Source organism: Pteropus vampyrus, unplaced genomic scaffold, assembly GCF_000151845.1.
Source record: "Pteropus vampyrus isolate Shadow unplaced genomic scaffold, Pvam_2.0 Scaffold5, whole genome shotgun sequence".
Taxonomy (NCBI): Eukaryota; Metazoa; Chordata; class Mammalia; order Chiroptera; family Pteropodidae; genus Pteropus; species Pteropus vampyrus.
The window spans coordinates 4,761,011-4,773,895 of record NW_011888786.1 but is presented as its reverse complement, the minus strand read 5'-3'; the positions used below and the strand labels follow the sequence as shown (position 1 = coordinate 4,773,895).

General features: G+C 34.5%; 1 protein-coding gene across 1 annotated transcript in view; it reads right to left on the bottom strand.

The window, feature by feature from the left end:
• SLIT2 (slit guidance ligand 2) overlaps window positions 1-12,885 on the bottom strand; it is a 344,129-nt gene that overhangs the window by 83,348 nt on the left and 247,896 nt on the right. Inside the window, exons 12-16 of the mRNA XM_023533952.1 lie at window positions 10,251-10,322; window positions 6,830-6,973; window positions 6,553-6,716; window positions 5,545-5,568; window positions 1,854-2,004 (exon numbers count right to left, since the gene is read on the bottom strand). Coding sequence (XP_023389720.1) covers window positions 1,854-2,004; window positions 5,545-5,568; window positions 6,553-6,716; window positions 6,830-6,973; window positions 10,251-10,322 — 555 coding nt within the window. The remainder of the gene's footprint in view (window positions 1-1,853; window positions 2,005-5,544; window positions 5,569-6,552; window positions 6,717-6,829; window positions 6,974-10,250; window positions 10,323-12,885) is intronic.

The following is a 12,885-nucleotide window of genomic DNA, read 5'->3' as shown; positions in this document are numbered from 1 at the left end:
GAATATATGTTTTCAGTTATTTTGGATATATGCATAGCTGTGAAATTGCTGGGTCACATGGTAAATCTATGTTTAACTCTTTGAGGAACAGCCAAACTGTTTTCCAAAAGGGCTGTGTTATTTTACATTCCCACCGGCAATGTATGAGGGATCCAATTTCACCTGTATTGATTTGTTTGTTTGTTTCTTTGTTTTTACGACGTTCTAGTGGGTTTGAAGTGTTACCTCATTGTGATTTTTATTTGTTTCCTTAATGCCTAATCATACTGAGAAATTTTTCATGTGCTTACTGGCCATTTGTATATCTTTGGAGGAACGTTCATACAAGTAATTTGACTACTTTTTAAATGGGTCAAGTACATTTTCACTTTTTATTTTATTGTTGAGTTGTAAGATTTCTTTATACATTCTGTATATAAATCCTTTATCAGGTATTTTCTTCCAAGTGCTGATTTTTAAATGTATAAGTTAGAAAATTCATAATTTCTTAAAACACACATATATCTTCTGTTGAAAATAAATTAGACGCTAGTTTCTAATACAATTCTTGATTAATAAGTAAGCCTTCTTAAGGTATTATCATGTTGGAAGACATGATTTGAATTATCATTTGTAGTATTATTGGAAATAAGCATAACTCCTTATATGACTATAGAAATGGAGTTTGGGGCTTTTATTGCACGGTCTCCATGCATTGCTAAAAGTCCTAGGGCTATGAAATAGCTTCATGAATTAACAGGAATAATAATAATAATAAAAGCATCACTATAAATAGAGAAGTTAGTTTCTGTCATCTCTTTGAAAGCATTCCATTATTTTCAATTATTCAAATTGCTTAAAATTCATTAAGTAACAGGCATGCGTATAGGCACAGTGGGAGATAAACTATAAAATACAATCCCTGTTGTCAAGGGGCCATAATCTAGTTGAAGACAAAGGATTACACATGCACAGAAAGACAACCAACTATGCAAAGCAGTTAATGACAAATACCAGATGGTGCTATGCATAAACATCGCTAAGACATTCAGAAAATGATGAGATTTTACTGGGTTTTTCTTGGATTTTTAAAACACTAACATTAAATGTCTTACTTTTATAAATAAAGTCAGTTAAGGCAAACCATACATGGGCACGGTATCTAAATACATGGGAACGGGTCTATAAATGACTCAACAAACGTATTTTAGGACCTAGTCCGTGCTAGGCCCTGTGTTAGGGTTAAAAGTATGAATTGATCACACTCTGTCTTTTCAGTATTTTCTGCTATGCTATACATTGTTCAGAAAAAACTATCCTTTGTGCTTTAATACTTAATAATCATCGAATCCTTCCAGCAGTGTGTCTGTGAGGTAGCAAAGCAGATTAAAAAAAGATTCTCAGATTGAATTTGTAATTAACAGAGATTAAAAATGGTGCTTCGCAAACTATTTGGTTGCTGTAAAGACTAAACATGTTAAAAATCTATTCAGTGCTTAGAAATAGGTTTAGGCATAAATAATGCTGAAGAAATACATACAAACGAATGCTATTATTAGTAGTATTATTAAATGCTAACTGAATTTTTGAGAGGTAAAATAATTTTTTTTAATTTATTTATTTTGATTATAGTGACAATGGTTAATGAAATCCAGTAAGTTTCAGGTAAAATAATTTTTATAGTTGCATCTTGGGCCAGAAAGGTGAAGGAAGAGAGCTTCTAACATATTCTTCTACAGAGAAGAGTTATGCCATTGTGTGTTCATTAACATTACTGCAATTATTGAGAATAAAAGGGCAAGACTAAAATTCCAATACTTAGATGTGTTTGTTTCCTCCTTCCCACCCTGGATTTTGCTGGGAGATGAACTCACAGTTCTGCAGTGTACTGGGGAACATGGTCCGGGATTTTGGTGAGTTTTTGATTGGAGCAATCAACTGTGGTCCCTTCACAGCGGCACTTTTCAGGGCAAGCCAAATCTGCAAAGCAGTCCCCACTTAATTTTGATCGATAATCTTCTGTACCTATTGAGGATTCAAGCCAAAAAAAAAATGGAAAAAAAAAAAATACTGAGTCTACAGGTTAGAATGTTTGTTCATTCGTCGGAAGGAAAAAAAGGAAGATAACTATAGATTATGCAGCAGGGAGGCAACTTGGGGGAAATTTGGTCAATGGATGTCAGGAGAGGGTTAAAACAAGGGCTTGTAATTTGCTGGAAAAAAAGAGTAACTAGATTCACAGGACAGGAAAACAGTAAGAGAGATGAGCTTTTCACAGCTGTACTTTCTGCTGATCCAGTTATGAGCCATTCTAGCCTATTTGACAGCTAATCACACAATGGCTATTAATTGTGAAAAAGATTATTTTTTCTCAGAGTCAGGAATTTAAAATGTATCCAGTAATAAACATATTCCTATGTATCATTTTAAATTAGGGCTTTCAAGGCAAATAGATGCACTCAGGTTTTTAAATTTTCTATGGTCTTTTATTATTCTCTCCCACTCACGTAATCTTCAGAAATGCCTAAAAAGCCCTCTTTTTTTTCATTTTGATTTTATAAAGAGAGACAAGTAAATCCTGATTTAAGCCTCAGCAGCTTGTCATGCTGTAGAAAGCTGCGTGACGTTCCATGGTGCTTGACGGAACCATGTTTTCCTCATACCTGGCAACCACATGGTTAGATCAAGCACAACAGAAAATCTCGCTACATAATCACTACACCATCCACTAGGCCAAGGGTAAGACGGAGAGGAAAGATGAAGGGAAGCAGGAAAAAAGCTACAGACGTTCTGGAAGTGTGGTACTGTTCACATGACATGCATTCTTCCCGTAGAATGCTTAGGACCATAGTCAGAGTGTAACTACCGAAGATTTCCTGGAAACACAAAGAAGGGGCTACACTGAAGGGCGCCTCCACCGTTCCTTCAGAACTGCAGGACGGAACAACAGCTTTCGGGAACAACATCCGGGAAGAAGTTGGAGGTGAGCTACGAGGACAAACAGAGAAGCTCAAAAGATCTGTGCTTTCTTCTTGAAAAAATTAATAATAATAATAATCATAATAAAGGCGCGAAAGATCGAGACTAGAAGAAAGTACATCAGGATTGAAAAGGGAGGGCATTACATTTCAGATCAGACACTTTTACTTACAGCCAAAATGGTGAACTCCTGCAAAAGTAAAGATCACCAAGAAGGAAAAAAAGACAGTAATCCCGATTAAGATTAATATAGGCACATATGTATATATATATAAAATAAGGTCTCTTTCTCCTTTCCTTACTGTGGCAGTTATCAGGGAATGGCATGGTATGATAAAAATCATCATGCTTTGTAAACTTTTATTAATGGTGGTCTTACAGGAAAAGCAATGGCATACAAGATGCATAGCACAGATTAAGTTCTTGTCAATTCCTTTAAAAGATAAACTCTCTGCAAGACAGATTTTCTTTGTTGTTGTCTGTCATGTCTAGAATGCCATATAGCATGGTGGTAGGCAAGTAACCATGTAAAATTAAGTGAAAACCTAATCATTGAGCTCTTCAAGGACCATCCTCATTTGGATGAGTCTTTAGCTTGTGGTTTACACGCTTTTTAATAACCTTTCCAATTTACAAATAATGTCACTTAGTTAAAATGGAATCAGAATCTCGTAAGAAGTTTGCAAAGCCGAATATAATGATTTCATTACATTTGGAATTAATGTCATGATTATTTATTGAAAATCTGTTGTATTGTGGTTTAAAAGTAAAACAAGAAAATATTTGGAACAAAATCTAAAAAACAGGAACACTAGGGGGATATCTTATATTTAAAATAATCTGCATTCAATGCAATGACAATAATGCTTATTTCATGACACCCCTTTAGATAGGCTCAAATATTAATTAAAACCTTGGGTGGGGGGAAAGGGAGAAAAGGACCAAAGAATTCTCCTGAGTCCTGACTTCTATAATTATTGTTTTAAATAATATAAATTGAATGATCAGAAATTGACAAGTAAGCCATGATATCTGATATAAAAGGTGTTTTCCAAAACTTATTTTGGCTGCTGTTAATAAGTGGGCAAAACTGTATCAGAATTTATGAAAACAATCTGACTTTTGTTCTTTATTTGGTGAATTGAAGATATTATTTTTTAAATCGTTAGTAAGTATATTTAAATGTAATAGATTGAATAATTTGGTAACAATTATATTAACTGCTATAATTTGAGGATGTAAATAATACTAATGTTTTATCCTACAGTTCTGCTGGTGTTTAAAATATAACTTTTTTGGGGTAAGTAATAGCTACCAGATGACTTTCTACTTAATAATTGGGTAAAAATAATGAATTTTAAAGATTGCCAATGAAAGCTAATCAACTGTTCTTTTCAATTGATTACTTCTTATGCAGCCAGTGTAATATATAAAATATTATTAATCAACCAAGCTCAAAATAATATAACGAAATCTGTTAAACGTGTAAAATTATTCAAATTATAATTCAATAATGGCAAGCAACACATATCTCCTTAAAATAGAGATGAAACCCAGAGTTCTCTAGAAAATAGGTATGGATTTTTGGACACTAATACTACATAAATACTTTTTAATTTACAGCTGTTAAAATATATTAGAGACTAGGATATACTCAGCAGATGGTAAATGTGGCCAATCAATTAGTACTAACATATATTCTTATATAATAGTTTAAAACAAACAAATCAAGAGGCTTTTTACACAATTGGCAGGCAAGGAAACAGTACAAAAAGATACATATTTCAAAGAGCTAGTTCTAGAAACATCAGCTTTGATAGTGTGAAGATTATAGTGGTAAAACATTTCAATTACTTTTCTAAGAAAGATTTCATCATCTGCCTAAATGACTCAAAACACTTAGGGCTCATGAACTTCTGATGCTTTCGGGATCGATGTCAGTATTGTTTTGGGGGAGTTTTATTATGACTCCAGGTATGCAAGAATGTAAAGCCACACAGTGCAACTGCATGTAAATCACTAGGAAGTTGCTGTTTTTGCACAAAAAATGAAGCAGCAGTAAGCAAAGTCAAGCAAAAAGGAAGAAACACTTTTTTAGTGTAAAACCTATTTTAAAAAAGTAAATCTCATAATTGAAAACACAATTCTGTGTTTTCATGTAACTGATTTCATGTAGAACTAGCTCCTTGATGACAGAAATGTCTGTCTTTAAAACCAGCTCAATAAGCCATATTTTAAAAACAGGTTGAAAGATCAGATATACAAGGTAAGGAGAGAAAATGATTTAAGTAGAAAGCCATAGGTTCGAACATTTTAGCTACTGTGAGAAATTTAGGTAATATGCCAAAGTGAGAGAAAAAGTTAAAAAAAGGTGGGAATTTAATAACATATATGTTTAACATCAGAAGCTGCATGCAACGGTCAAGTGTTCAGGAAAACAGCTACAAGTGATCTATGCAGAAGTGAATCTATCTACAGAGTGCGCACTGTACTTTCAAAAGCATGCATATCAAAAGTTTAGAAGCTATATTTTATAAGGAGAGGAAAGGGTGTCTGCAGTTAGTCCTACTACCAAGCAAAACCTACCTGGAATGAAATACTGTTCTTTAGCTAAATAAAAAAAGAGAAAAAAAATAGAAGATGCACCTGAATGTCAGCAAGCAGAGATATGAGTTATATTAGACCAAGAATGGACTCAAGTTACTACAGATAATTAAGTGAAAAATGTATATTCACAGCAGTGGCCAAAGTACAATAATGGACAGTGAGTAGTAAATGCATCTAGAACCATGGACAATAACCAGTTTTGTCTCGATATTAGCTTTTTAGTATGAATTAACTGCCAAACGTGAAATACACCTAAAAGAGTTAGGTAGTATACTTCCCAAAACATATAGAATGTATTTTATCACAAGAGAACAGAAAAGATTAGACCAAAGCAAACAGTAAGCTTTAATGAAGTAAGCTTTCTAGTTACTATTAATACAATGCATTTCTATTGAGCTTTTTATATATAAATGTAATATTTTCAAAATGGTAAAAAATGGCCTTTTGGAAAAAAAGGAATTCTCACAGTCCTATTCGAAATAAGAGAATGCAAAATGAAGAAACACAGCATTCTGCGTGAGAAGCGAGGGATCAGATTTACCTCTACTTCTGAGCCTGAGCAAATCATGCAACCAAGCCTCAGTTCACTTTCTCAAGAAATAAAAACATGATTAATTGTCTTAAGTCTCTCAGTGAAGACTAATACAACAAACATGAGATTGAACAGGCTTAAAGGCATTCTGAGTTAGCTAAAAGGCCCCTATTAAGTCTGAACCCTGGGAATACGGTATGAAGTATCCAGACATCCTTTTTTCTTGGCCAGTAGCCTATTCATTCTGCTTTACATCGTGTTAAAAAATGTTACATATGAGGGATACATGAATTGTGTTTATACTTCTTTTTCTTTTCTTTTCTTTATGAACAGAAGAAAAAGAAATATGATTCTATAATGCTTGGTAATTCAGCTGAAGGCCAGCTGTCTCTAGGTCTCATGTAACCACTGTTTTTGGTGACACAGGGGACATGTCACGTGAAGTGAGAAATTACCTGAACAACGGAATTTCTTGCTTTTGATCTGTCCGATTCTTTTGTTTGCCAGACGCCGAGGGCTGGTGCAGCGGGCACCACTGGTCTCGATCGGGTTGGTATGGAGATAATCCGCCAGCCACTTGAGATGGCAGTCACAAATAAAGGGGTTCTGGGCCAAATGCCTTTCAGAAACACACACAGAACACTTTTATACATGACATGCTATGAACTGAACTCTCGAATTCAGAGTGAAAACAACAGTCATCTACTTTGATCCAAATCTTGATATACATACATCGTTTGAATGGCCCGCAGAGGCGAAAAGGTCCCCTTGGCAATGGTCTGAAGCTTGTTGTCATATAAGGAGAGAAGGTTCAAGTTGTGCAGGTCCTGGAAAGCATCTACCCGAAGGCAGTTTATCTTGTTGGCATTCAACAGTCTGTTTGATCAAACAGTTGTAGAATTAAAGTGCAGCATCTCCTGACTCACCCGCAAGATTCTGTCCTTCTTGAGAAAACCCAACCAAGTAATACATTTTTTTAAATTCTCAACACTAATCTTTTAACTATAATAATTTATGTATCACAGGCTGAAGATCTGGGGTTATACCAGATAAAGCAAAGGTTGTAATAAGGAATGTCTCAATCTAGGATCCATGAATTTACTTAAGAAGAACTTATTAAACACATTCCCTGGAAGATGCAGAGGTAGAACAGTAGATCCAGCCTTGGTTGTCAAGGCGATCACAAAAAATGCCATCAAACATTAGTCCTTAGAGCTGTACTATGAAAAAGTTCAGTCTATTCTCAAAACAGAAGACAGAGTGAACTTTCTAAAACATAGATTAGCTGCTTCCGCTCTAGCCACACAGGCCTCCTTGCCAGTCTTTTCTGCTTGTAATGTCCTCCCCGTTGTCTACCTGGTGAATTATTCTGCTTCTTTGAGTCTGCTCAACTCTTACCTTCGTAATTCAGCCTACTCCGACCACGCTCTCCACTACTGTCAGCCTCCGTCCCTCCCCATCTCCTAGCACTCTCAAATTCTTTACTGTGATCTACTTTTTCTATTTTCCTAGCTACATATATCTGTACTATATACAACTTCCTTACATATTATGTTCTTGCTGACTGTCATTTGCATGTCTTTTCCCCAAGGGTATAAGCTCCAGACAGCAAGGATATTTTGTTCCCTGACCTTTCTCACGTACCCAGCACATATTAGGTGCTCACTAAAGATCTGTTGTTGAATGAATACTTTATAACCCTCTTGAAGATTGACACCATGTGTTACCATATTAAAGGCCCTCATCCTGCATTATAAATATCCATTTAGCTTGGTTTATCACAATATCCCACAAACTCATTTTTTTTCTCCTATACTCTATCGAAATTCTACATCAATATTTTGGTTTGGCAAACGTCATTCTCATAGATGTACATGGTTGTGTCTGAGCTTTTCTTCATGCTGGACTCACCTTTGGGAATATACTTGTCCTGCTCCCCACTTTACTCAACCTTATGGGCTATCAAGGCCTCACAGAAGGTCCGACTTTTCCAGAATCTGACTTCTGTCCAACTGAAGTATCCCTTCTTCTAGGTTCCAAAGGAAGTTATTCAGTGTTACTTAGTCTTGTCTCCTATTTTATGTTAAGCTCACTTTGCCCAAAGACAGTTTAGCCTTCTGTGGGCAAGACATTTTTTTAAATATCTTTCTCTCCATCACCATTTAGCTCAGTGCTTTGATACTTAGGACTTTTAACAAATATTTAGTAGCTCGCAAAAACAAAACGAAACGAAACAAAAAACCATGTACTATGTAGTTTGGGTTTGTATGCCTTATTATCTAACACTCGGAAATGTTTTCCCTTTTGACCACAAGAATCTCTAATTAATACAAAGGATTTGTTTTAATTGCTTGCTTTTCTTAGGTGTTCCATGCACATGCAATGCTATGACTTCTTCGTGGTGTTTTCTTTGTTGCAATTTTTTTTTTTTAATCTGCCTTCAGAAGCTAAAGTTTTTTGCCTTCTCTGTAGTCTATATAATACTTTCCTAAAAGCTTAGAGGCCTGGTTTGAGGTATGGAGTGATTAATCCCATTCTTCCCCACTCGAGGCCACAACACAAGTCCCTAAATTGTTCCCTAAATTGTCAGCTACCTGAAGAGAGGAGTTAAAGCACAGGACATTAGGACAAGGAAAAGGTGGGGAGCCCGGAAGACAGTGGAAGAAGGTGCTGTTCTAAGCGTTTTATATTTACTTTAAATAGATGTGGTGCAAAAATTGGGAGAAAAAAATTATTGGACACTAATTCATTTTGTTCCTTCTATTTACCTATACCTCTTCTCTCTAATACCTCACCTGTTCAAGCAGATCTAAGATGCTTAACCAAGTTCTCACCTAGTTGTAGAGAAATGATCATAAATGAGCCTTAATATAGAGATAAAACATTAGCCTGAGGGAACGTGCATAGAATCATTCTATTAAAGATCAGAAACAATATTTGCTATCTGTTGCAAGGGTTAAAAATAATTTGAAACCTAAATAAAGTCATTAGATAACTAAGATCAACACTTATCATGACTCACTGGTCTGTGGGAGAGAGAAATGGAGCAAAATGGAGAATACTGCTCATGATAAGGGTGAATGCTGTTTTGTTAACAATTTGCTTCGCTTTTGTGTGTACGTGCATGAAAACTGGGCTGTGATATAAAATATGATTCTGGATGATAAACTTAAAACATGGATAACAGGATACAACTATCCCTGTTTTTGAGCATATGAACAGACGTTTCCCAAGAAAGAAAAAATATCTACATTTGGGAAGTTTGTGGGATTAGGAATAATTTTTTTATCAAATAAATGGTATGAGCCCCAATGCCAAAAAAATGCATATACCCCAAAGGGAAGATAACATTGTAAATTTAAAATTTTTAAAGTAGACTATGGACTAGCTGAGAGAAGTAACTACATCGTACTCATCTCTGCGCCCGCAGCGGCCAGGCCAGTGTGTGCCCTAAAAAGCATACTTTTATTGTTTGGTGATTTGAACAGAATTTGATGATCCAACAGCAACCATCTTAATATGAGCATATTTTTTCCAATTTCCTTTTCACATAAGCATTGAAAATAACACCTGGGGTCAAGTCTTATGCTTATAAAAATGTATAGTAAATACTTATTTTGAGACAAAGGAGAAGTAGCTACTGTCTAAGCAAAGTGGTCTTTAAAGACATAATCCAAGGATTTACAGATAATTCTCTTAGTAAGGATTAGTTTGAGTGTTACTGCTGTGTTTTGGCCTACTGTACACCATCTTTGTGCTAGGGTATGTTATTCCAGAACTGTTACTCCTGCAAATTCTTTGCATAAAGGTGGATAAACATATCGATATGTCTCTCTCCTTTCCAACTGTTGTTAAATCAAACCACAGAAGTTTCACAAAGGACAGGGATTGTAAAAGCTTTAAAAGACAGAGCAGCCAGGATGTAAACACTCATGACGGGGGAGAGAGAAAGGCTAGGGGACAACTTTGAAGCGTTGTCTCTTCAAAAAAATAACCATCAACAATTTTAGCTCCACTATGTTAATCTTCTCCATTTCAATAAACTATGTCATTTTGGGTCAAATTTTTCTGAAGCTTCCATGAAAATATGAGATGGTACACTGACTAAAATATAATATTTGGTTCAATGGATTAGAAACAATCAAATACTTACAGAAGCTGTAAGGAAAACAATCCTTCGAATAAACTTTTTGGGAGTTCCGTGATTTTATTTCCATAGAGTACACTAAAAAACAATTTAAATTAAAAAAAATCAGATACCAAATCAGCATAAGAAATTCTTCTAACATATATCCGTATTCAGGCATAGAGTGGATTAGCAAGTATTCCATAAAGATGTGCACTTATGACAGAAAGTTTGGAAAATATAAAGAAACAAAATTTAATAAAATGACCACGATTCATAATTCATTGCCCTTTGACAGAAATGTCCACTGCGAAATTGTCATGTTTTTGTATACACACACATACACACACACACAGAGTTCATATGTGATGAACACATATTGTATATAACAAAAGCAAACCCTAGATATGGAATCCATTGCTTATTAACGGGATGAGTTTTGGGCTTATTATATTGGTAAATAGCAAAAGGAATTGAAGTTTTAAACATACAATGTGTATGTCTGAGAAATGTAAGATCTGTGAAGACAGTGATCATTAATGTTAATACGGAAGAATTTTTAAAATTTATGTTCCCCAAAGAAATATAAACAGGAATGCATCCTCATGGTACCCACTTCTGATGAGGCATTAAGTACAAGGATCATGACTTAATCTTCTCAGCACACTTGGCACCTAGCACAGGTTTTGGATTGATGACTAAACTTCGTTTGATGAGTGAAATGAAGAAATATATTAGCAGAGGCACAAATTAAGGATTAAGGGAACAAAAGGGTGAAATGAAGGGATCTTAATTTTGTTTAGAACAAAATTTTTCCTCAGAAAAAGTAGAAAATCTTTGGATGGCAAATGATTTGCCATCCATAGTTAATTTGAAAAAAAAAAAAATATATATTTTTATATATATATATTTTTTGTATATATATATATATATATTTATATATATATACACAGATATATACATATATTTATATATATACACAGATATATACATATACACACACACATACACACACACGTTTTACATTCTTTACAATGAGTATATATTATTTTTGAAAATCAGAAAAAAATTGGGAAAGAAATAAATAGATGTCATAATATCTGAAGAAAAAGTTAAAATGAGAATCTAAATAATATGTTTGTTTGGTAGCAGTACACGATTTCTGTTTGGAAAGGAGGAAAATATAAGAGAGATAAATAAGAGTAAAAAAAAAGCCATTCCCTATTAAGATGTCAGTGAGAGGTGGACTATATTATAAAATATGAAGGGAATAAAGCTTGGTGCTATATTGTGCAAAGAGACATTCTGTTTGTATAGATTCCAGTGACAATTATATAGAATAATATAAAAATTAATTTGTGTAGATTATAGATTTTTTTAAAAGGTAAATCAGTTACAGAAGAAACATTTTTTTTTCTAATCAAACAGAGGAAAGAATTCTGTATGGTCTGGGTCAAGGTGGTAAGAGAACTAAGGGAGAGTAAAGCAAGAATAAATATATGTTTCAAGGTCAAGCATAAGAAAAGAGGAGGCTTCAGGAACACAAATGAACAGATGAAGATGGCATCAATTCAGTTCAATACTGTCGATCAGTTCATTCAACAAGAGATATTGTACACTTACTCTGTGCCAGGAACTTTGCTAGGTTCTAAGCTTGGTGCCTGAATAAATTGAATCCAACTGTTATCTTTCGAATGTTTATCATTTGCCAACGTCCTAGGCACTGATATGACTGAGGTGAATAAAGTACGACTTGAAAGAGCAACCCAAAAGAACAGTTTTGCATACTGAACAATTTTGAACCCATGAAAAAGGAAACAGGATGCATATAACTTGTGGGAGACCCAAATAAGAATCAAGGGGCAGATAATTTAGTAGGTTGTTCATTTGGGACTTTCGCTTTAAAGGTTTGCTCAACTAGCAATGAAAGGAAGACTAGCTAGGAGGTGTGTCATATTTGTATTGTGAAAATATTTTTTTCCAACAAATCATTCTGATTTTAAGGTCATGTTAAAAAATCGATGTTTATTGGAAATGAGACAATTTGGATACCTGGGGCGGGGGAGAGGGGTTGTGGAAGGAGGAGATCACACAGAAGGCAGAAATTCCGTCTGGATAGGCAATATTAGATATATGAACTAAAAGTCATAAAAATATAATAAAGAAATGCTCAGAGAAAATGACGGGAATGAAACCTCTCTACAAAAAGAGGCAGCAGTACTAGGGATGTGTATATTTTTCTTACACATGGTGGGATCAAAATGATAGCAAGAAAAAAGGAGTTAAAATATCAAAACTCCATAGACCAGGACAAAGAAGTTGGATGAAAAAGAATAGTGCCAAAACCTATAAAACTGAGGGAAAGACATAATCATCACATAAAGAGATAAAGTGCAAGAAGGCCAGTGAGAATTTGTGCTATACTCATAAGAGGGAAAGAAAATTTAAAAAGAAATTGATAGATGAAAATAAATTCCGACAAAAAGAAAATAAATACATGAGGGATTTGGATAATATACAAATATCAAGAATGACAAATTGAGTAGTTTCTCTACAGTTTCTTATACATGACTAATACTCAGCATACTATATACAGCGTACAGTTATGCTGATAGAGAATAAGGCCACTCTTGTACCTGCTCCTAGAAGGAAGACTGAAAAT